This window comes from Rhinolophus ferrumequinum, chromosome X (genome assembly GCF_004115265.2).
Source record: "Rhinolophus ferrumequinum isolate MPI-CBG mRhiFer1 chromosome X, mRhiFer1_v1.p, whole genome shotgun sequence".
NCBI classification, from domain to species: Eukaryota; Metazoa; Chordata; class Mammalia; order Chiroptera; family Rhinolophidae; genus Rhinolophus; species Rhinolophus ferrumequinum.
The window spans coordinates 429,184-454,329 of record NC_046284.1 but is presented as its reverse complement, the minus strand read 5'-3'; the positions used below and the strand labels follow the sequence as shown (position 1 = coordinate 454,329).

The window sequence follows — 25,146 nt, the reverse complement described above, 5'->3', positions numbered from 1 at the left end:
TATGCATGAAGATGGTCATGGAAGAGATGTGTAAGTGTATTTTTAAAAGGGCAAGTCAAGGTGAAAGGTAAATTATAATAAAGATAAATAGCCTTTACTACATGTGGATTAAAAAGCAACCCATACAATTATAGAATAAGGGAACTATGGCTTACCAGAGACACATGTGAGAGATACCTGGGGGTTTTAGGCAACAATAACTTCAATAGGTATCAAAGTTGTGATGTGCTGCCTTATTGGGTTGTAACGCACATTTTGAAAAACACTATGCTAGATAAACTTCAAGGTGTCCACATGCTCTAGGCTTCCACCCTTCTGTGTTGCTCATTCCTTGCCCCCCAATTCAAACTGGTACCTGAACTATGGGCATGTCCCTGCTCCTCTTTCCTAGAACAGGAGCTGGGAAGGTCTGCCCCACTCCAGGCCAATTCCTAAATCCACCCTGCTTAGAGCAGTGGCGGAAATGCTTCAGGGAGGAAAGCAGACTGGCACTTATGATGGGAACCAGCTGGCCTGGCCTCAATGCATGTCCAGTCTGGAGGGTGCCAACTCTATTCTGGTCATTTTTCCATGATCCAAGGGGGTCAAGGAACAACCTGATGCTAGTCATTTAGCTTAAATTGTTTTCTGAATGTGAACAGGGATATTGAACTTACTCCTTCTAGAAATAGAGAGCTTCCTTTGGCCCTTTCTCAACTATGGGATCCCTCAAGACCCTTACTGATGATAACACATCCCTTCTCTTTCTGACAGACCATGACATATTTGAATCCAGGCTCATTCCCTCCTATTTATAACACCAGGGACGCTCAAGTACACCAAAGGCATTTGATCAGTGTGGCACATTTAACTGTCACATTTCCCTATGAGACATTTGTCCCATGACAGGTGGGGGGACCCCCTGGGGGATGGCATTTCAATGCAAACAGGCACATCACCCCCTCATGCACATCTACACACTTCTTTTCTGATCCCTTCTTGAGCTACGAGGCCCTGAGGATCCCTGCTTCATAGGTCACTGCCCATCACTAACCACAAACCTTCCATGTCACTTTATGGCCAAGTCCATCAAGGTCTAGCCATGTGACATGGTCACTTGTTCCTTACCTAGAATAAAACATTAAGAGTAACCACAAGGGTAGAAAAGTGCATTGCAAGTGTCAATAATCTCATAGAGTCAGAGAACGAAGAGTAGAACTGGAACATACCTCAGAGATTATCTAACCTAAATCTGATGTTTGACCACGGAGCCTAACTGTATGGACGAGGGAGTGTGGGAGGTACAGGTGACCAGCTTTTCAATTTATTGATGACACTTTTTAGGCTGCCAACATTGTTCACCTGGTAAATATGTTTTACCTTTACTCAAACAGCAGTGTCTACCTTCCCTCTGAAACTCACCATATAGTCACTGATACCAAGTCCAACCTTACTCGCCACACTCAAAGAACACCTTTCTACTCGTTACATATTTGTACTCAGAGAATCATACATTTCCAGGATTGGAGGTTCTCTTTAGTAAAAAGAGTCCTTAACATTCATGTGCTTCACCCATAGAGCCCTACGGAAACCCAATACAGAAGGACAAGAGAGGAAAGACTAATTAAGAGAGAATCTACCTTTTCTGGTTTTCTGCGTGGTTTCCTTTAATCCCAGGCAGGTAGGCCTGCATACATTTCCATGGCTGGATGAGACTTTCAAAATCAAGATGTATGTGCTTGTAAAAGGGGACAAGGATTTTGTTCTGCCATGCCCGAGACTCCCAGATCTCCAGGAACCTGCCCACCCCAACGACCAGTAGAGTGGGGATAGTTAGTACAGCAGTTCAGATTACAGAGTCATAAACTGCCAGAAATGGAAGAGCCATAAAAGAGACCATTAAGTTAAGCATCCAACTGTACAGGGAAAGAGACTTAAATCCAGAGAGGAAGGGATATGCCCAAGGGTAAAAGATGGATTAGTGGCTTTTCCAGGTTTCCTGACTCAGCTGGCACTATTTCCTTTGGCTTTTAGGTCTGTTTAGTCTTCATTTGTTCATCATTATTTATTCAACAAATATTTATTGAGTATCTATTATGTGCCAGCCAGGCCTTGTGCTAGGCCCTGGGGCATACAATGGGGGATCCATAATTCTCAATAGGAAAGCAATTTTGTTGGAATGAGGTGACTAGAGGACTTGTCTTGCTGCTTGCATAGCAAGCACGTGACATTTACTTAGATTATCAGTTTCTTAGACATGGATTTGGGGGATGTTACATTTCCCCAAGCTAGCCCCTGATGTTGTCACTGGTGGTACAAGAAGGGTGGACCTTCCTGGCAGACCACAGTGCCTGTTCCAAGACAAAGATCATCCCATAATGCCTTAGGGGATTGGGGCAGTAGCAGGAAGGAGGGAGGGTTGTCGGGAGTAGAAGGGTTAGGCAGAAGAGAAATCCCCAAAGCGAAACTGCCAAACAGAAGAGTTCCCCACAACAGGATGAATCAAGGCTTTTCCAGTCAGAGAAACCACAGGGTGCTGGCACTGGGCCGGTACTAGCAGGTGACCTAGTTAGAGGGGTGTGTGGCTGAGGGAGTCAATGTGTTAAAAAGCCCCATAATGTTGCAAGAGAGAACTGGGGAGGGGATCTTGAAAAGCAGAGTTAGCTATAATCCACATCCAAAGTGCAGGGAACGGGCATCACCCTACAGCTTGGCTTTTCAATTAACACCATTAAATCAGAACTGAAAAGTTCTGACCCCAACTTCCTCACTGTGTGGGTAAGGAAACTGAGGCTTAGAGGAGCCTACTCCACAGTTGCATAGCAAGTGAACATGGCAGCCAGGGCTCCTTCCTCCATACTGGCTGGCTACTAGGCTCATCTCAGTGCACAAAATTGCCAACTACAGGTCACCCTGCCTTGCCTCCCACCAGCCATCTTTCCATTCTCTTTCTTACCCTGGCCCTGAAAGTAGCAGGCCAACGCTGTGGGCAGATCTGCAGAATTAGGCAGGGTGAAACACAGTGCTGTGAGAATGATAAACCCGCCTTAAGATGTGCACATGAAAGAACAACTCCCAGGAGTTCTCTCAATGCTGGGTAATTGATATTTGAGGCACTTTTCAAAGCAACTCATTATCCTTGCACTTAAGGCTGCCCCTGGCAATAGTGTGATGGGAATAAAGCCAAAATTCCCCGAGATAAACAAACATACACTCAGCCCCAGCCCAAGTTTCAGGTAACCTGCTGCCACTAGACATTCCTGCTCCCTCCACACAAGAAATGGGCTGTCAGCTCCCACACAGTTCTGGACAGATCTCTGGCAGCACACACACTTGAAACTTTGCAGTCAGCCCTGCTTTTTGAAGGAAGGGGGCACTGTGGTTCCTGCCCCAACCCTTTATCCTTAGAAAAATGGAGGTGCAAGGGCCAAGACTGTGAACCTGCCCAGCACGTTGGGAGCTTGGCTTCAAAGACTGAGCTCAAGGACTTGGAGTCCTCAGAGATGGATTTGACATGGGCCAACCATCAAAGTACTCACAGGTGTTCTATGCAAAGGAGGGATGGTGAGAGTTGAGGCAGAAGGGCTCTGCCCTTATTTTCCTGTCTGGGCACTTTGCTTCAGGCCAGTGGCCCTCTGAGCCTCAGTTTCCTCATCTAAAAAAAAATCGAAAGATTCAACGAAGGAGTTCTTGAACCTAGCTTATTATCAGAACCACTGGATGAGATAAAATACAGACTTTGGGGCCCCACCTCAGAAACTCTGATTCAGTAGGTTTACCATGGAACAGCCCCAGAGAAGCTGTATTTTTAACATATACCTAGCTGATTTTGATGGTCAACCAGGGTGAGAAACCACTGGACTAGATGCCCACTGAAGACCTAGCTGCAACCTTATATAAGTCAAATGTTGACCAAGTACTTCTTATGACTCACGACTGGGCATTTCACACAGGGAGTTCATGGGCTTCTCTGAAAATGCACAAATATTGAAATTGACCACATGTTCAGACCCAAAGAACATATCTATGGTCTGTTAAACAATGGATGTTTTATTTGAATAAGTCAGTAACTTACTAACCATATTTAGGAAGAGAAGGGTAAAAACCTATTGAGGGGTGGCAAAGTGAGATGTATTCAATTACAAGTTGGGGCAAGACCGGGAGGGGAGGAATGCATTCTTTGTTGCAAACAGTTAGGTAACTCTGTCATTCTGTCATCCTCATCTTCACCTGGGCCCGAGGCCAAAATCTGAACTTCTGACAGTAACAAAATAGACAGAGACCTTCATCTCTCTGGCATGACTGGAGGCAGGAGGCTGAATCCCAGGGCTTAGGGAGAACTGTATGTGTAATGATGATTTATAATTCTCAAAGTTGAGAAATTCTTTCTTCTAGATTAATTATCTTCTGCTGCAAATTTACCTCACCAGTACTCTGGTCTTTGTTACCAATCCCCGGATAATTGTGTGTCAGAATCCACTCAAACCCGGGATGCAATCTGCTTGCTTCATCCAAAGGTGTTACTGAGCTGGCAACACAGGAGCCTGTTTCCCCTGCCAGCTTATCTCATGAAGGGGAAAGAAAGCAGAGCTTAGGTTGAGTGTGGATCATCTGGGATCAATTCCGCCGCACCAGGTACCAGACCCTCACTAATATCTCTCTGTGAGCCAAACTGCCTTCTGGTGCTCAAGGTTCAAAAGAGGATGGAAAATTCATCAGCATCTTCCACGAGGAAAAGGCCTGATGGAATAGGCAGAGGAAATATTCATCTCAGGCCACAAAGCAGGGCTGTGGACAGTGCAGAATCAAGGTAGGCCTCTGTCTGCAACTCCTAGTTGTACCATGCTCCCAGAAAAGCACATACGCAGATATAGGCACAATCACATGAGGCATAGAGGCAGCTTTCCTGGGTCCCTTTTGCATGATTTTCTTATTTGCCAATTTAAGGAGATATTTCCTGTTTTCCACAGAGGGAAAGAGTTACAGGGCCCAGGCCTAGAGCCAAGAGCAGCTTCTGGAGGTCGTTACAGAAAGCACCTCACCTGGGACCTGGGGCCAGGAGTGGGGGGAGCTGACTCAGAGCCCCAGGCCAACTCAAACTGAGCTGATTGGGGGCTACTTGCCCACTCTTTCCCTGTACCACACATGGAGAGACCCTACTCTTTCCCTGCTCCACACATGGGAAGGGGAGCATGACAGGGGACTACAACCAAGGGTAGGGAAGGGTTACCATAGAGTTGCTGACATCTAGAATGTCAGGTTCTCCAGGAGGAGATACCCTGGGCTCGGAAATCAATATGCTATACTAATGCTATACCAGCACTTCACCTTGCATAAGTTACTAACATTCATCAAGCAGAGTTGCACTTGAATTCTAATCCCTCCATTACTAGCTGTTTTACTTTGAGCAAGCCACTTAACAGATTATTGTGACTGTGGTAGTTTGCCCTCAACCACTGCCAAGCTAATAGTAAAAGTAGGTCTCATTACACGTGCCTCAGTTTCCTCATATATAAAATGACGGGGTATTCTAATTGCTCTCTGGAAGTTAAGGATTCCGCAACTCAATGAACCTGGGGATTAGGCCTGGCTCTGCACTACATGTGGTAATGGGCCCACTTTGAGGACAGTTTAATTCCCCATCTATGTTCTCCCTATTTATAATCTTGGATAAACTACCTTTTTCCCGCTCCTTTTGTTCATCTTCCTTCATCCCAAAACATTGAGCTCTGATTACCCCAGGCTCTCTCTGAAGTAAATGCACTCTGTGCCATCCCCATCCTCCACCCCAGGCTTAGAGATCCTTGGAATAAAAAAAAGGAGTGTCAAAAGGAGAGAGAGAGAGAGAGAGAGAGAGAGAGAGAGAGAGAGAGAGAGAGAGAGAGAGAGAGAGAGAGAGAGAGAGAGAGACAGGAGAGAGAGAGACTCAATCTCATTTAGGCTCTGTGACTAATTTCTTTTAGCTCGCGGGCATGTGGGCCAGCAACTATTTTCATGGCTGGATTAACTGTGTTTTAAAAAAAAATATATGAAAATGCTGTAAGCTCTTTGCAAGCATGTCTATAAATATATTGTGCAGAATAGAGTTGTAATGCTATTCACAGAGAGCAACTGGACAAAGACCATGTTCCCCAGACATGTGGTTACTGCAGCTTGAATTTTGTCAGCAGCTGTACTAATCTGCAAACAAGATGGAAGCAGGGAAAAGGCCCCAGCAAGGGCAAAAGGGACATCATCAACATGAAGTGCGGGGATTTACAAACAGGGCCTTTCTCAGACCCTTAGAAAACTGAAGAGTCTAGGGAAAAGCTGGATGGTATGGTATGTTCACCTGTACAGATATGGGGCTGTACATATATGTACATATGTATGCACATACATACATACATAGATGCATACACATCTGCCTATGTGTGGGTATATATGTGACAGAAAGAGAAAAAGGTTCTCCATGTAGGTAACTGTGCTTTTAGTTGTACACGTCATGAGTTCAGGTTTAGTACGTATAGTTTTGTACACACAAGTGGTTTCTTATACATCATTGGTGATGCTTCAATTCATCTACATAAGCAAGAGCACATGTCCAAATCTACAGATAAACTTATGTACGTACCTGACAGCCATCATAATAATTCATATGTAAGGCTCAATACAGTTTTCAAAGGATTGTCACAATCCATCTTGTCATTGGAACGTCATCATAGGACTGCAAGATAGAGATTATTACTCCCTTCCCCCATTTTACAGATAGTGAAAGTGAAGTTCAGAGAGGCCAGGTGACTTGGTCAAGGTTGCAGATTAGGTAAGTGGCAAAGCTACGACTCGAATGCAGGTCTATCTGATGTCACGTCCTGTGCCATACCATATACCACAGAGCACAGGGAAAAATGAGGCAAAACTTTGGGGTCTTCCTTATGACGTCCCATTCCAAGGTCATTTTTTTCTATTAGTGCTGAAACCGATTCCATGAAAAGGCCATGGCCTCTTGGAGCAGATGTTCACTGGTGAGACTCTGGAGCCTACGGGGAGGGGCTTCTTGGGGTTGGGAGCGGGGACAATAGGTTTGTTCCATTCCCGTTCTCTCCTCTGGCTGTCTTTCTCTTCCTAAAAGCCGCAGGCTTCAAACATCTGGTCTGACCGGTTCCACCTGAGCTTTCCATGTTTGAGACATTCTATGAGGAGGGCAGGTAGCACAGGCCTGGCTAGGCTTGAATGTGAGTAGTACCATCCAGGGCAAGGCAACAAATGAACCTGCCTGGCATCCTGCCAACCTGTCTTACCCTGGCCACCAGGTCCTTTCAGCTTGTTGGCCAGCCGATCTAAGGAAATATAATATAATATAATACCCAGTCTTATTTTAATATAAGACCAGGTATAATATATAATATAAAATAAATAAAATACCGGGTCTTATTTTACTATAAGACTGGGTATAATATAATATAATATAATATAATATCGGGTCTTATTTTAATATAATATAAGACCAGGTATAATATAATATAATATAATATAATACCAGGTCTAATTTTAATATAATACAAGGCTGGGTCTTATATAATAATATAATATAATATAATATAATATAATATAATATAATATAATATACTATAATATAATAGGTCAAGGCAAAAAGCCCTGTGGCTCTTAGAACATACAACTGTCCTATTATTCACCACTTGGATGATTAGAATGTGCTGAAGAGTATTGGAGAAAATGATAGTGACTCCAAGGTTCCACAATCACTGATTTGAAGTCCTTGGAAAAGTCAGAGGTCAGGGGAGGGGAGATGGTCTCCTAGTTATCTGGTGGCAGGAGGTCCTCATCATTTCCTTTCTCTACTATGACCATGCTCAGTCATCCCAACTCATCACCAGAATTTTAACGAAAATGTTTAGAGCTTCCCACATGGGTCCCTATTGGGACTTCCAGGCATTTGTCCTCCATTCCCCATGGACCCAGAAGATGAACTCTCCCTCCAAGTAACAGGATGGGAGCTCCCAATTGGCAAAGAGGTCATGGGGTAGGATTAGCACTTACAAGGAGAGACACAGAGCACCCAGTTGTGGATGGAGCTGTTCGGGTATAAAACTGTTGTATGTGGACATGTTGACCACCCATAGTCATTGGTTTCCTTTAGAATTTAGGAAAGAGTTTATAAGCTGATGTGGCCAGTGCAGGATTAGCCAACAGGTGGACTAAGTATGAGTTTAGGGCACCAGTGAAGCATGACCACCCCAAAATGAGAAAAGTATAAATTTAATGAATTGTTTCAGATTTGGCAGTCAGAAAAACAGTGTTTAGGGCCTCTAAATGTCTTAATCTGGTCCTGGGCATGACCAACATTACAGAAGCCTAGATGGTACCTTGACAAGGAATTTTTACCCCCAGAATTCCTGACTGAGTAATGCTAAGCTCCCCTGGACTCATATGGGGTTACACTAGCCTACTGAGAAGATAATAACAATAGGGAACACTTTCACAGCACTTACCATGTGCCAGACACTGATCTAAGCTACTTATAACTCATTTAACAACCATATGTGGTAAGTACTCTTGCTATCGTCCTCTTACAAATGAGGAAACAGTGGCACAGAGAAGTTAATACCTTGCCTAATGACACACAGCTAGTAAATGGTGGAGCCAGGATTTATCCAGGCAGTTTGGCTCCAGGGTCAATGCTCTCTCAAGAGGGCTCCATGAGAAAAGGGCTCTCAATGGTACTTCACCCATAAGACACAAACCCCTTTAAAAATATAAAGCCAAGATCGTACAAGAGATTTCTGGAAGTGGAGAATATTCCAGAGACATTTCCAGGCATGTTGCCTCAGCATGTCATGTTCTGTCCCACCAAATCTCAGTTTCCATTGAGGCACTCACTTACCTGTGCACACATGCTTTCTCTTTGCCTCTTGGATGGAATTTTCCAAGATGAGATAGAGACCATGGGATAGAAAACCTTTTTAAAACTCATCTTTTCTCAAATCTGGGAGGATATGTTTTAGGATTTTTTATGTTTTTTATTTTTCAATTACAGTTGACATTCAATATTATTTTATATTAGTTTCAGGTGTGCAGCATAGTGGTTAGACATTTATATAATTTAGAAAGTGATCACCCCAATAAATCTAGTACCCATCTGACACCATAGATAGTTATTACCACATTATTGACTACATATTTCTTTGTCTCCCATTTTGGCTGCCTCTCTGTGTTGGTTTCTATGTATGAGGTAGAGCTGCTATGACTCCTGGTCTTAGCAGAGTGACCTTATATATCATAGAAGGTGTCCTATGGGGCCCAGTGGCACAGTCTCCCTGGTCACCTGAGTGGGGTACTCCAGGTGTGTCCTTTGTGTGCCCTCCTCTTGTAGTTGAGCCTTAGTTGCTGTTTGCACATCAGTGGGCAGGACTGACCCTCAGGCTGATTGGTTGTGAGGACTGACAGTGACTACAGTGGAGGAGCTGTGGTGCAGGGGCTGACACTACAGAGCAGGATTCACTTCAGCAGAGCTCTCATGCCTGCCAGGTCTGCCCTTTGGGTGTGTCGTCTGTGGAGGTGGTTGGGTGGTGCTCTGGTGTGGTCTGAAGCTGGCCACCAGGTATGTTCGTCTGGGGCCTCTTGGGAGGATCTCTGGTGCAGGCCAAGGTCAGCCACTGCCTGTGCCCAGCCTGGAGCCATCTGGCAGAAGCTACAAAGTGATCTGCAGTTTTTAGCTGCCTGTGCTGGGCTTGCAGGTGTCTGGGCGAGGCTATTGTGCAAAGCAAGTCGGGCTGCTGCTAGTGCTGGACTTGGGGCCACTTCACAAGAGTTACAGGGCATGCTGAGGCCAGATGCTGCTTATTTGGGGTTTGTGGCCCTTTGACAGATTTTAGGAAAGTCCACAGTGTGGGCTGAGGCCAGCTGCTTGTGAGGGACAGCCACTGAAAAAGTTTCAGGCCACTACGTGAGTTGGATGGGGTGAAGTTTCAGGGAATCACCAGGTTGGGGCAAGCAGTATTAGCCAGGTTGATGGAGACTCATATATGGCACCTACCTGCACTTGCAGGCTGGGTGGGGAGAGGGCTCAATAAAGGAACAGTGGCTTCTGCCAGTATTTCTGTCTGGGGAAAAAGCTGTCCCTCCAGCCCTTGCTCTGAAGTCAGACAATTCAGTTCCTCCCCCATATGTCCCTGGTGCTTGTCAAGCTGCTGTTCCTTCTCTGGAGCTTAGGGTGAGTGTTTGTGACTGTGTGAGTCTGTGTGCAGGCCTTTTAAGAGGATGCCTGGGTCTATAGCAGCCTTCCATCTCACCTAGATGGCAGGCACAATCCCCACTGATTTTCAAAGCCTGATGTTGTGAGGGCTTCTCTTCCCAGCACTGGATCCCTGGGTTGGGGAACCTGGTGTGTGGCTGGGACCCCTTTCTCCTCAGAGTGGAACTCCACATCCAAGATATCCTTCCCAATTTTTAACCCCCACACACAGGTGTGGGACCAGCCTGTTCCACATCTGTGCCCCTCTTACTTGTCTCAACGTGGCTTCTTCTGTATGTTGTTAGTTGTAGAACTTCTGTTCAGCTAGACTTCAGGTGATTCTCAGTGACGGTTGTTCTGTAGTTTAGTCGTAATTCTGATGTGGTTGTGAGAGGAGGCGAGCACAGCATTTACCTATTTCACCATCTTGACTGGAAGTCCTGGGAGGTTCTGTTTTTCATTTTCATCAGAGGAGTTGTTCTCTTACACTCACTACCTTACCATTCCCCATTACTCCCAACCTGTTGCCAGGAAGTGCCCAAAGCCTCTTTGGTTTATAGAAACCATTAGTTCTAAGCATCACTAAGTCTCTGGGAGATACAGCTTTCTCATTGCATAAGTGGAGAAATTGAGGCCCAGAATGGATCAGGGTCATAAAGGCATTAGCAGAGCCAGGAGCAGAAGTCAGATCTCCTAACTCCCAGTTCAGTGCTCTTTCTTTATACCAGCCAGCAGGCCTTAGCTATGCCCAGATCCTTTCATGATCCTCATTTCCATCCCTCTTAACTTTTTGACTCCCAATTGTTTGTTTGTTAATTTGTTTTTCATCATACTATAGTATTTCTTATCCATACACTTAAACTCCAGGCTGCTATCAAGTTTAGAGAAAACTCGATTCCGGCTTTCAGAGAGCTCCTACATCTCCGTCCCCATGGAACACGGAATTAGGAGACCTGGACTCTAATCTCAGCTCTGCTAAATATTAAGTGTATGACCTTAGGCCACTCACTTGCCCTTTATCTACTCTCCATTTTCTACAACTATAAAATGGGGATATAAATCTCTACATAGCCCTTCTCTGTCATGAACTTTTCCTTAAGTAATACAAACCGCATTGACTTTTCATTTTTCAGACCCCTCAACGAAGCACTAGTTGTAGTCAAAGATGTTGGCACATGATGGTATTCAACTGAATGTTTTATTTCATAACTGTCTCTGATATAAACTACAATGTGCCACACACAGAGGGGATTTTGAGTCCTGGGACTCACAACATCTGGAAGCTAGTTTGGGACTCAGGGTGAGGGGCTGAAAGCTGCTTCCACTTCTGCTCTTACACCCTTTATCCCTCTTCTCAGACCTCTTAGAGTAAGTGCTTGGGCTGCTGACATGGAAGAGCAGGTGGTATAGGCTGGGTGGACTATGCCACAAGCCATTTGTAGGCACCTTGTTCTGTGGCTCAATGCCCAGACATCCCCCTGCCCTATGCTGTTCTCTGCAAATATCCTCAGTATTTTCTTCTCCTTCTGCCCCTCCACCCCACCCCACCCCACCCGCTGGGCAGGGCCTATTGCGGAACAGTGACTCACTGGACTCCCAGAGAGGGCAAAAACCCAGGCTCTGAGCAACAACCAAACTGTCTAATTCTCAACCCTTACTCCACCACGACCCAATTCATAGGCTCCCTCTCCACTTAGGTAAATTCCATTTCAAGTTAGAACTCTGCCAGCAAACTTCCCTTGAATCCTCTGGCCGTCACACTCATCTCTCCATATCACCACACAAAAACTGCATTCAATTTTATATATACACATAATTTTACCACTTAGCAGTGAACTGTGGTCATTTGGTATGTTATATCTTCTCAAAAAATTATAAATTTCGTGAGGAACACTTTTCGTTCTCGGGCTTACCCAACGCCCAGCCTAGCACATCACAAACACCTGTTGACTTGAATTGACCAAACATTAATTAAATTGGAGGTGGCGGGTATGGAGAAGGTTTGGGAGCAGGGAGAGAACTAATATTTATTCACTATTTGTTAATTGTGTGCCAGACTGTATGCTAGATGTTTGATATGCCTCATCTCACTTAATCTTCATACTAATAATGACAGATATTATTATTATCCCTATTTTATGCATGAGAAAACTCAGATTGAAAAAGCTAAAACCGGGTGGATGGATGGCTCAGTTGGTTAGAGCGTGAGCTCTGGGCAACGGGGCTGCCAGTTCGATTCCCAGTGGAGGGCCAGTGAGCTGCGCCTTCCACAACTAGAATGAAGTCAATGAGGTGCCGCTGAGCTGCCGGGTGGCCAGATGGCTCAGTTGGATGGAGCGCAGGCTCTCAACCACAAGGTTGCCAGTTCAACTCCTGGAGTCCCGCAAGGGATGGTGGGCAGCACCCTCTGCAACTACCAACGGCAACTGGACCTGGAGCTGAGCCGCGCCCTCCACAAGTAAGATTGAAAGGACAACTTGACTTGGATGGGAGCTGATAAGTCCTGGGTAAAAACACACTACTGTTCCCCAATAAAAAGTCCTGGAAATACACACTGTTCCCCAGTAAAGTCCTGTTTCCCTTCCTCAATTAAAAAAAAAATGTATATCTTTAAAAAAAAGAAAGAAAAAGCTAAAACATTTGGCCAGCCTTGTGGTAAGTACAGTGGTACCTTGGTTTTCGAACGTAATCCGTTCCGGAAGACTGTTCGAAAACAGCTGACAGCTAGGATCTTGCACTCAGCGGAAGCCACATGACATGTTCGACTTCCGAGGCGTGTTCGAAAACTAAAGCATTTACTTCCGGGTTTACGGAGTTTGTAAACTGAAATGTTTGTCAACGTAGATGTTCAGAAACCGAGGTACTACTGTAATTGAATCTAGTACTGTTTGATTCAAAAGCCCATGTTGAAAGATTGGTAACACCTTGAATGCCTATTAACAAAGTGCTGATTAAATACATTATGATGTACTCATATTATGAAATACCGTGCAGTTATAAAAAACAGTGAGGACTTTATGGACTTAATGTGTAACAACATCTAGGACATATTTTGAAGTATAAAAAGCAAAGTGGAGGATAATGAGAATTATGGGCAATCAGTCATGTTTTGAAAATAGGGTGTATACACACAAGCACAATTGCTTGTACATATACAGATTATCTCTGGATGGACACACCAGGTAATACTTCTGGCCTCTCTAGAGGGGAATAGGGATGGGAGCAAGACTTTTTACCATTGTACTTCTTGAATCTTGTCTAATAGTAAGTAAATAAAATGAATTTTTAAAAATATAATACAATCTCTTTCCACAAAGTAGTGCCTGGGGATTGACTTTGGAAAAGTTCATGGAGTCAGTATGCCTGTGATTTGATTGGGGAACTCCTAGGGTGTCAGAAGCCCCACCCCTTGCACCTATTTACCAACCCCTCTTACAAACCAATCTCCAGTGTAATCATCTATCTGCCTGTAATGCCGACTGAGGTCACATCTTTTCAGAACTCAGTTGTCTACCTGTAAAATGGGAACCAGAAGGGGTAGGATCACATAGTGTGTAAAATGCCTTCAAATTCAGACATTTAAAAAACTTAAACTCAAGATGGTAAGTATATTTGAAATCTTATTTGAAATCTAGTACATTTGAAATCTTAGTCTCAAAAAAGGTTTTGGGTATTTTGTTTTCTTGTTTGTAACAAAAAAGAGAAACATTTTCATTCTGATTTGCCTACTAGATGATCTTAATGGAGGCTCCCTCAGTGGGCACTGAAATGTTTGTTCAAAACTGCCTTCTGTGGCCTCTGTTCTCCAGGACTATCCTGTTTAGAACACAAGGAAATTGGCCCACTCCAAAATTGAATACAAACGATCAAGGCCCTTTCTATGTTTAATGTCCCCTGGCCCAGACCTTCTGACCCTAAATATCCCTTTCCTTCTTCCTCACTACCTGCAGGAGAACAGAGGCTCCATGAGAGACCCTCAGGAGGAAGTAACACCCTAACTCCACCCACCATCCACCCCTAATTCCTACTAAAAAACTCAGGCCTTGAGTCTTAGGGAGGTTTGTGAACTCCTGCCAAGAGCTGTAAATATTTCAACATGTCTTGTTTCCTTGAATGTATATGGCCTGGGATTTGACCCCTCCTCTTCCTGGGCTCTTAGAGAACAGAGGAACAGCCACAAAAAAAGAACATAGCCAGTCCTTAGCTATAAGACACCTGGGTCAAATTGCAGAAGAATGCAGAGGGGAAGAAATGGACTGGGGAGGTGGAAAGTGGGGAGGAGGGATTGACTCCAGTTCCAGAAACATTTAGAGAAAGGTATATTCCATTTCTAGGGTTTAGATAAGATGATGATGATGATGATGATGATGATGATGATGACATCAACTTCTTCACAATTTACAAAGATCTTTCACCTACACAATTTAATATGACCCTTCATAGTCCTATAAAAGTAAACATTGTTAATCTCATTGTGCAGATGAAAACAGTGAAGCCTTGAAAGGTTATGTGACTTGTTGAGGGCTAAACAACTAAGATGAGACAGTTTCTCTGGCCATGTTTGGACCCAAGGATCATGACTCTGGATAGAGTAAGATGGGTGGTTAGAGGAGTATGTCATGATTACAAGACTGTCAGACTTTGTTTACTAAACCCTTTCTTGGTACATCTAAAGTGCTTAATATAATGCCTGGTATAGAGTTAAATGCTAAATGCTAAATAAATGTTTGCTATTAGTGTTATTACTGTTATTATTTTAGGGCACTTGACAGAGAGCAGCCATCACTAGGCTTCATATTTTTCTCCAGTTGCAGAGAGTCATCTCTATATTTCTATTCCATCTCCTTGGGGCACATGTAGGGAACAGAAGAGCTTTTTTTGTGAGAAGCTCAGTGACCCAAACAAGTGACTGAACCTGTGACCTCAGTCTCATGGGTACCATGTTCTAAGCAACTGCGCTAATTGGCCTAGACAGACCCAGCTATACGCACGTACACACAGGTCCAGACACATAGGTGTGTGCACATACCCTTCCAGCCTGGGTAACAGAGAGGGTAGGCAGATCCACAGGATAAGTTGGGCAAAGAGAGTGTGTGGGGACTGCTTGTTTGGTGACAGTTCCCTTCCAATTTTCCCTTCAGCTACATAGAAGCAGGGAAACAACTAACCTGGAAGATTCACTCCCCCCCTCCACCCTCACTGAAGGCACTTTTGACTCTAGTTAGCACTTGGGTGTCTGTCTCCTCCCTTGTCCAACTCCTTTACAATCAATTCTGCAATATTTCTTGCAAGAAGAGAGAAGATAGGGGCTCAATATAGAATGAAGACTTTGGGTATCTACAGAACTCCTGAACCTGCTGAAAAGCAATATGACCTCTCTAGAGGTTCAGTTGGCCCTGAAGATGGAGGACGATGATAGTAAGAATTTAAAGAGAAATGGGGTCCAGCCAGGACATTTCTTGAATAGTATTGGGTAAGACCTGCTACAATATTATCTCCTGGGCTGGGGTTCTGGTGCTATGAAAAGAGGAGGTGTGGAAATTATAAGAAGGATTTCATAGCAGCTATCTCACTGCAAAAATTCAGAGGTGATGGCTTCAACACACTTGAGCGCTCCATAGAAAGTCACTCTTCCCCCAGAAAGTGGAGAGTACAAAAAGGGAGAAAGGGGGAAATGGAAGAGATGCCTCTGCAGGATGTGTAGGAATGGGTCTGAGATCCAGGCTGGAGTTGGGCCTGTACAACATCTGAAACCCCAGTTGTTACTCTAATTGAACTAGAGAAAGAAACAGAGATAGCAATACTGAGTGGGAGGAGGGGAGGTGGCATATCTAGCAAAGGTGATCCAAATGTACCATGAAAATAGGAGTCTAGAAATGTGTGGTCGGGACAGCCAATGTCATCCCTTCTTCTCCTACCAACTCCAGAAACTGGAGTATATTCTCTTCACCTGACAAGTTTTCCACTCTAGATCCTTTGCACTAGTCCCCCATAACCCCTATGGAAGTCTCTGTTACATTAAACCACTTCCATAAACAGATTTCAAAAGACATTTTTCAGATAAAATATTCAGAATCCATGGCCTGCCTGAGATGTATGGTGTGTGTGTGTGCGTGTGTGTGCGCACGCACGCAAGTGATGAATAAAGTCTTTTCTCTAAGGTATTACGAGTAAAAACTTTTCTCTAAGGTTTACTAACTCAATCCCAGGTGAAACAGATCCTTTCAAGATAGGAAATCCTGTTCCATCTTTCACACAATCTGAGAGTAAATGACTCTTCAAAATTCAACAAAAAGATGCTGGTAGGAAAAGCAATACACCCTCCTGGGAAACTGGTCTGCTCAAAAGGTGAGATGGCATCCTTTACATGTCTCTGCAAATGTTGACAATTCAGCCACTTGTTTACTCTTCGTAGCACTGGAGGAAATTTCCAATGACAAGCAAGTATAAATTCAGGGAAAAGGAGAGAGGTGTGCCTCTCTCTCAGGAAAGGAGAGTAGTAGTGCCTGCTACTACTTCAGTAGCCATACCCTCAGCTAAGCCTGAGTGAAGCTGAAGTTGACCAGGGACTTCCCTAGGATCGCAAGCAGCAGCCTTCCCACACCCACCACAGTGGGACCCAGGCAGACCTGAACCAGCTATAAAGATGCCCTATTGGAAGCCCCCTGAAGGAAACCACTGTATTGCATTTAGGAATCTTGGTTTACTGTTCTATCCTGAAATAACAGCAAACCAAGGTCATACTAACCATCAATTTCTGAGAAATTGATGAGCTGTGGGGAAATTAAGCTTCAGGAGACGACTGCAAAATGAGGCGTAAGGGAATGCTTGAGTTTAATGCTTTTTAGGAAACAGACTGACCCTGCAGCAGGCCAAGTCGAGGAAATTCTATGCTGAGCAGTGCATTCTGGGAGAAGCAGTTATACATCCACAGTTGCCTTTAGATACTGGGGTAAATAGGAGTGGGTCTTTTCAAACACATCAGTACACACAAGCAGCCCCATCATCTTTAAATACACACAACATGGAAAATGATATCTACATGACTTTTCATTGTTTACCCAATCTCCTCCCTATTCGTCTGCACCCCCATTCAGGCAGATTAACAAATTCCATTTGTGTGAATGAGTCAAAATTTATGCCAGGTGAGTAGTGAAGAATAAAATACCACAAAAGTCTAGAAAGATAGAATGGCAGAGCTAGAGAGTTGATCTATTTTTTTTTTTAATTTTCATTAAATTTACTGGGATGACATTGGTTAGTAAAATTATATAGGTTTCGAGTGTACAATTCTATAACACATCATCAACACAATGCAATATACAAATGATGTGTTATAGAATTATACACTTGAAACCTATATAATTCTAACCCTCTCATTTCACAGATAGATAAACCGAGGTACAGAGAGGTAAAGCACCTGTTCAAAGTCACAGAGCAAGTCAAGGACAAAAAAGTTATCTAACTCCTATTCACTGCCTATTTAGTGTTACTGAGATCACCAGCCCTTTGGGGTCCGGATTTAGACTTCGAATGAGTATTTGAGGCTACTAGACAGTGAGCCAGGAATCCAGCCTCAACCAGCTACTCCAACTCAAACAAGTATCCCCTGGTTGGCTTCCAAATACCCCAGCGTCTCCTCCTCATATGAATCAAGGTCCCAGTTTGGCAGCCAGTTTGGTTGGATTGACTTGAAAGATGCCTGGCCAATGGCCCTGTCACCCGAAGCTCTGAACCGACCTGAGCTAGCTTCTCTGGACAGTAGGCAAAAGGCTTCAGCCAAAGTCAAGACATTTGCAGGTTTTCTCAAAAGATCCCTGGTTCCCAAAGTCAGCAATTTAGTGGTAAGCCCAGTGAAATACTGAACCAAGCAATGAAAGCCCCTAAGATGAGGAAGAGAAAAACAGCCTGATCTGCCATTGGTCTCACCCATCCTTGGCAGTCTTTGTTTGCTCAAAAGGCAGAATGTACTATTTTCCCATGTCTAGAAAATTCTGTCTCCATCAGAGTGGCGCATGAGCCTAAGCCTCCTTGACCATTGTCCCTTTCCCTGAGTGGTAAGAGCCCTAGCCACACTCTCCCCACCTGGGAGCCCGCAAGGGCCGTGCTCATAAACTACCCAATAAAAGATGCCTCCCATCAAATTTTATGGCCCAGTGCTAGCTAGACTGGCAGTCGAGGTGGAAAGTGCAGGGTAACGGGTTTACTCTGGAGCACGTTCAAAAACACCTAAGCTTGGAGCCAATGTTAACAACTCTGGCTTGTTCTGTCTTGTGCCCTGGACCCCCAACCCTAACCCTGCCCCACTTAGGGTCCCAATAATGAACTGGGGCCTGCAACCAATGCCACCTTGCTTCTCTTTCCTCCAAAACACTCCCCTCTCATCCCAGGAAGCTCTCTTATACTTTCCACCAAATTGACTGGTTGCCCTTGTCTTGTATGCTGCTTGGTATAGGTTGAAGGACTCCTAAATTTCTTACAAGCTCTGCAAAACAATGCAGGCTCATTTCTCTCCTGATTTTTTCCTTTATTTTATTAAGTCAGACCTTAGTCACTTGCCTCCATCTCAGGAACCTCTGACTTGCCAGTCCTACCAGGCCTAGGGCCCAGGCAAAGTTACCTTCCCTTTGAAAACAGGTGAAAAGAAGGCACAGAGACTAGACAATGCATGCTCTCGAATGGCCTGAGTTCCTCTTTCCTTTTACTCTCTGTGCTTTTTCCCAGACCCAGAGACCCCTCTGATGTGGAGATAGCCCCCAAACATCAAAATTGCCTTTCTCTGGGTTCCATATCATGTGCAGAACCGTAGAGCCATTAAGCCTATCAGTGCAGCTTTAAGGCTGTGGAGATATGAGGCCAAAGAGAACTTTGGTTGTGAGGTGCCTCCAAACATCACATCCACAGATTTAGAGATGGAAGGCATGTCCAACGTTAATAAAAATGGACAATGCACCAACCTCCTTGACTGTGGGAGTGTATGTTCCGTGTTCCCCAGAATGGCTATTGGGCAAATACTGGCTGGTAAAGACTTTAGCAAGCTTCGCGGGCTTGTTTTATACCTTGGAGACACCAGTGTTGTGGCACAGGTGGCTAGGAAATTTTGAGTAAACTGCAGAAAGTGTATGGATGCAGAGACACATTTGGAACCTCAGGTTCTGAGTAGTGGCTTGAGAAAGCTGAGGGGCTCGAGAATGGTAGTGCTGAGGATGAGATTTTCTAGGAGCTCAGGAACATGGTGGGGTGTTCCTGGCTTTTTCAAAATAAAAAGGGAGGTGTTCCTGAGAGTCTTCAGTATCAAAAATAACTTTCATGAATTCAAGACGCACCACGACAAGGACCAAAGCCAAAGTATTCTGAGACACTGGGGACATACCGAATTCCTTTCTGTCCCTTCCTGACCTATACTCACCAGAATTTAAGCCAGTAACCCCAGCCGCTTGGTGGACCTAGTTGGTCCCAGTACACAGCACCACACCTCTGCACAGCCCACCGCACCACCCCCTTCCCAGCTGCACTGTAAGGTCTTGACAGGAAAGTCCCAACCAGCCCTCCCCCTGAGTCCCCTATGATCACCTACTTTGAAGTTTGTCCCCCAGCAGTGAACCGCTTCCTGGTAAAATAGTGGTTTTTCCAACTATTATTACACACTCCTAAGGCCCCAGCTCTAGGCCTGCTCACACCACTTGAATGCCAGGGCCTAGCTTCAGCCCATCCCCCACTACCTCCCATGAAGTTTCGCCCAGACTTTGCCACTGACCCCAAAGGCCAACAGTCTGCCTTCAGCCACAGTTGCCCTCGGAGTTAACTAGGCCACAGCTAGAGGTCCTCCCTGGCTCCCTTTATAAGAGCCCCTGAAGTGTATCAAAGCAGGGCTGAGTGTGACAGTGAACTTCCACCCAGGGACCCCTTCCACTCTGGCATCAGTGTAGCCTGGGCAGTCTCTGGACAGTCAGTGATTCACATTAGAACTTTCAAGTGGGACCCGCACACTGTGGTACCAATGGGTCACAAGATCGGAGGTGCCAAGAGCCCCCAAACGTTTTCATCAAGTGCAGCCCAGTGAAGCTGAAAACTGAAAAAGGGAGTCCTTGGTTGATAAGAGGCTTTCCAAGGGCCGAGGGTATCCACAGGTGGACGCCCCAGAATTCAGGGTTTCTGTGTTCACTGAATAATCCCCAGGCCCACTCAGACAGCAGCATAAGCACGTGTTGGGGTGGCATGAGGAAGGAACTGCAAGTCAACACTGTGAAAAGCCACCAGTAGAGCAGTCCTGAGGGGACCCCAGAGGAAGCAAGCCTTGAGGGAGACACCTCAGGAGAAGTGTTGCGGGGCTCTGCCATCCCTCGCTGAGAAAGCAGACGGCCTTGACTTCTCCCAGTTCACCCGCTGGCCTTGAGAGTGAGGGTAAGCCCCCCACACACACACACACCGCTCTGCTTGTGTTAGGGAAAAAGACCAAGTCAGCCCCACGCGAAAGCGGGAGTGGTAGAGGCTGGCATTCTGTTAGGGCACCCCGCGGACAGCGGAGAGGTGCCCGGCGCCCGGGAGGGCAAGGCTGAAGCCGGCCAGCCGCTTCACGCCTCTCTGGGCAGGAGACTGCCTCCTGCCTGCTTTGGGGTTCAGCTCCGATGGCACGGAGATCCGCCGGCTCCCTCCGAATGGCAGAGGACAGCCGGGCCCGGTGGGCGGTAAGCACCACGGGCAAAAAGACGCGTGCACGGCCCCACTCGCTGTCCCTCCCTCCCTTCCTCTCTACTGCAGACACACACGCTTCCCATGTGTTTGACTGTTCACTCAGTCACCAGGATTCCTAAAGCGTCCGCTCCGGGGACAGTAACAGGGATTGGTGGCCGAGATCCGCGGAATGGCGTTTCTCTCAGTCTTCCCAGCCTCCCAACTCTCCTCTCTCTGCATGACTTCGCCCCCCCCACCCCCATCCACCCCCAAAAAACATTCTGCACATATTTTCATCCAGTACACACAGTCAGGGTACTTCAAACCCAAAAGATGCGTCTGGGTTTGCCCCAGGGCGATAAAGTGTATTCCTTGGCTGTGGTCAATGGATGTCCGAGCTCCCACCCCAGGACATCTTGCACCCCGTTGACACAGTCAAGGCTGCCCAGAGCCCGTCGAACAGCTCAAGGGGCGAGGGGAGGACTGAGAGCCGCGAACTGGAGGGGCTCCTCGCACCAGGGTGTGGGGCCGGCGGAATGCCATGTGGGGCGCTCGGGGCCACTCACCTGCTTGGAACTCCACTTGGCGATTCTTCTCTCTTTCCTCCTGCAGCAGCATGGAGTACAGGATCCCGAAGGAGTTCTGGATGCCAAAGATAGAGCCGTTGCACCAGGTGGCAGCGAAGACCACCATCCAGCCGAAACCACCTTCGGGGGGCTGGAAGCCGCGCGCGGTGCCGCGGGTTTCCACGGTGGGCGTGGGCTCGGATTCGTGCACCGGCTCTGGCTCAAACTCCAGCTCCGGCAGGGGTGCAGGGTCCGGTAGGGGCTGCGGCTCCGGCTGGGGCTCCGGCTGGGGCTCGGGTGGGGGCACCGGCATGGGCTCCGGCTCCGGCTGTTCCTGGTTTGCCTCCCGGCAGGGCCCCTTGTCTTCCTCGCTCGCTGGGCTGGGCAGCGCCATCGCGGCCGAGGGACTGTGGCGGCTCGGGCCGGAGGAGCCGCTGTGTGGCTGCTACTTGTTTCTGCTGCTGCTCCAGGAGCTGCCGCTGCCACTGCCTCCTCCTCCCGGCTCCGCGCCCCAGCTGGCCAGCCTGTCCCGCGACAGACGGTCCCTCGAGCCCTCTCCTCCTCCTCCCCAGTCCAACCCCCCTTCTGCTCTCCCATGTCATCTCTCTCCTCCCCCTCCTCCTCCTCTCCCCCCACCCCCACTTCTTCCTCCCTCAACAGGCAGCCGCTACAGCCTCGCTCTTCTCCCCAGCCCTTCCTGCTGCTTCTCATACTCGTCCCTGCGTCCCTCAACTGCCTTTCCAAACAACTAAATCCTGCCCTCCTTGTCCAGATGCCCGGCAGAGGGAGAGTGAAAATGGACGAGAGCACACTATCCTGATCCCCTGCCCTCTCCTCCCCGCAGGCTCCCAACCGGCATTGATCGACTCATTCCCTAGGGAAGACCTCGTCTGTCCTTTGCTCCCACTCCCTCTTTCCTCAGAAGCAGCGTGGAACTAGGGTGGCCCCGGGGAGCTCAGCACGAGAACTGACCTGGGAAAGACCCCACCCTGACCTCGGGAGTCCCTATGTGCCCCCTTGGGCTGGAGGGGGCGACCTGGAGGGGGCAATCCAGGCTTCGGACAGAGAATGGGCACAATCTAGTCGAGCCCGGGGGGTCAGACCTCCACAGCTCTGCTCACCCCCTTCAGTCTGTCTCCCTCCGCCTCCGCCCTTCCCCGCAAATCCCTGGCGGGGCGCGGAGGAGAGGAGGCGGCCCGGCAGTGAGGCCCGCCCCTCCGGGCAGTCAATCAGGGCTTTGTTTGCGCCAACCTGGAGCCCAGAGGAGCAGTAGAGGGCCGGGTCTGGGAGGGAAGGAGGTGCAGTGGCTCCGGCGAGCAGGAGCCGGAGCTCAGCGCAGGCTCCTCCGGGCTCTGTGTCCCGAACCGGGTAAGAGGGAGTCGGGGCCAGGTCGAGCGCCAGTTTGGGCAACGGTCCCCCGGCCCCCGACATCCCGGCTGGGCCGGCCCCTCAGGCCTGGGCCGCCGCTATTTGGGCTCAGCCACTAGCGCGGTGATGTCTTCCCACCACCCACGCCCCCTTCCGCCCACCTCTTGTGAGACCCGCTGAACCGCCCAGCCCCGCGAGGGTAGGGGAGACTTTGCTCCCCAGAGAGCGCTCGGGTCCCGGAGGGTGGGGGGGACGGGAGGGATGATCTGCCCGGCTCAGGTTCAGCCCTCCGGCCGGCCCCGCCATCCCGGGAAGCTCGGCCTCCCGAAGGGCCGCGCGTCTAATGCACTAACCAGGAGGTCTCGATGTGCTTACCCAGCTACTCCGCTCCTCAGCAGCGCGCGGGCGAGCGCCAAGCCCTTTTCGCACAGCATCTCATTAACTTTCTTGCTCGGTGAAAAAACTGCATGGCCGGTGAAAATGCAGCTCAGGGCTACGCCAGCTGCCCAGCAACACCGAGTCATTAAGCATCTGATGGCGGGCTTAGCCGGGCGGAAGGATAAAGGTGTGCGGAGGTCCTTGCCGACTCCTGAGAGGGATCGACCAAATTCACAAATCACAGGGACTCTACCGTCAGCAGAGCAGGCTTTGCTCCAGCGAGTAGAGCATGGCCCGTATTGCCCTGAGGTAATTACTATCGCCTGCTGTTTCCAGGCAGGAAACCTGAGGTCAAGGCGTTTATTACCCTAAGGTCATGGGACAAGTCAAGTACAAGCTGGAATTCAAGGCAGATCTCCATACAGCAAATCCTTGGGCTCCCTGAGCTTTCGCCACAGGAGTTCTAGAACCTGGTGCTTCCGGGGAGAGTGACAAGACAGGGGAGACAGGATCTGGCCTAGCTATCACAGTAGGACATGGTGGCTAAGATGGGACTTGAATGTTGTGAAGGATTTTAACAGGCTAGGGGTGGCCGTGGGGTGTCCCTGCATAAGAGGGACAAAGCACAGAGGCATAGAAGGAGTCTACTCATAGAAAGAGGTAAGTGAAAGCTAATTAGACCCAAAAGTTAATATATACCTTGCAAATGTAAACCGTCAGGTTGGGATGATTTGTCCCTGTCTTACAAGTGAGGAAACAGGCTCTAAGAGGTTAAGTTAGTTGTTGTCTACAAAGCCATTAAGAAGTAGAACAGGGATTTTTGCTCATTTGTCTGAGCTTCAAGGTATGTGCCCCACCCGGAGACAGGATTGTGTAACCACTATCCTACCATTTTAGCAACACACACCGTACCTACCCTTTCTCCCCTCTTTAGAAGGTACTTTACAATGGCTAGAACACTGGCGTGAGACCTGCATTCTAATCTTGGTTGTACCATTGCACTCCTGTGTGATCCTAAGCAAGTTGTTTTCCCTCTCTGAGCTTCGGGGGAGGTTTTTGTTTTTGTTTTTTTAATCTGCAAAATGGAGTTAATTTCTACTTCAAAGAGTTGTTAAATGCCTTGCTCAGAAGTGTAGGCTTTATTTTGGTTATACAAGATAGCCACTGAAGATCTGCATTTTAGAAAGAAAACTGGTGACCGTGTGGAAAGATACTGTGTCTTGAAAAGATAAGAGGTAAGGAAACCAAACAATAAACCAGGTTTAAAAAAATGTTGGTGATCTAAAATAAGGTACTTACTGTGGGGATGAAGACAAATGGATACCACTGTGAACCACTGTTATGGTAGAGTTGACAGAACAGATTTGGGTAGTGAAGGGAAAACAAGAAACAAAGATGATGCTGACATTTCTTGCCCGAGTGAAGGAAATAGTGTTAACTTAGATTGGGAATTAGGAGCCCAATCAGGTCTGCGGTGCCTGTGGTTTCTTGTCTCTTCTTCCAAACAATCCTGTCAATTACAGCTCTAAAATACAATTTTAATCACAACACTTCTGCTTTAAAAACTTTCAGTGATTCTCCATTTGACTCTTAAGGTAAAATTCGTCACCCAGGCATAAATTATGGTTTGGGAGCAGCCTCATTCGTTCAGCAAATTTACTAAGACCCTCTATGTGCCAGGCTCTGTACTAAATACCAAGGACACAAAAATATCTAGTGCCTGTTTTCAAGGTGCTCACATTCAACGTATGCAGCACCACTCTCTGTTGTTTTCTCACCTCTCTTTTGTCCTATGCATGTCAAGCTCGAAACACACTGGATTACCCACCATTCCTGCTATTCTCTCAGTCCTCACCGTCCATCTCCACCAATGGGTTAGTCTGGAACTGGGGAGGCCATGCCTCTTGCCCTCATCATGCCCTTCAATCATTGGTTTCTCAAATAGTT

The 25,146-nt window shown here is 47.0% G+C and overlaps 1 protein-coding gene across 3 annotated transcripts in view; it reads right to left on the bottom strand.

The window, feature by feature from the left end:
* Window positions 1–23,372, bottom strand: part of SLC16A2 (solute carrier family 16 member 2) — a 70,024-nt gene extending 46,652 nt beyond the window's left edge. Inside the window, exons 1-2 of one of the 3 annotated variants that reach the window (XM_033117124.1) lie at window positions 23,197–23,372; window positions 21,454–21,977 (exon numbers count right to left, since the gene is read on the bottom strand). In XM_033117124.1, coding sequence (XP_032973015.1) covers window positions 21,454–21,847 — 394 coding nt within the window. In that variant the 5' untranslated portion in view covers window positions 21,848–21,977; window positions 23,197–23,372. Of the gene's footprint in view, window positions 1–21,453; window positions 22,014–23,196 lie in introns of those variants that run through there. The other 2 variants (XM_033117142.1, XM_033117134.1) reach the window with 2 other exon arrangements.
* Between the last annotated feature and the right edge of the window lie 1,774 nt (window positions 23,373–25,146).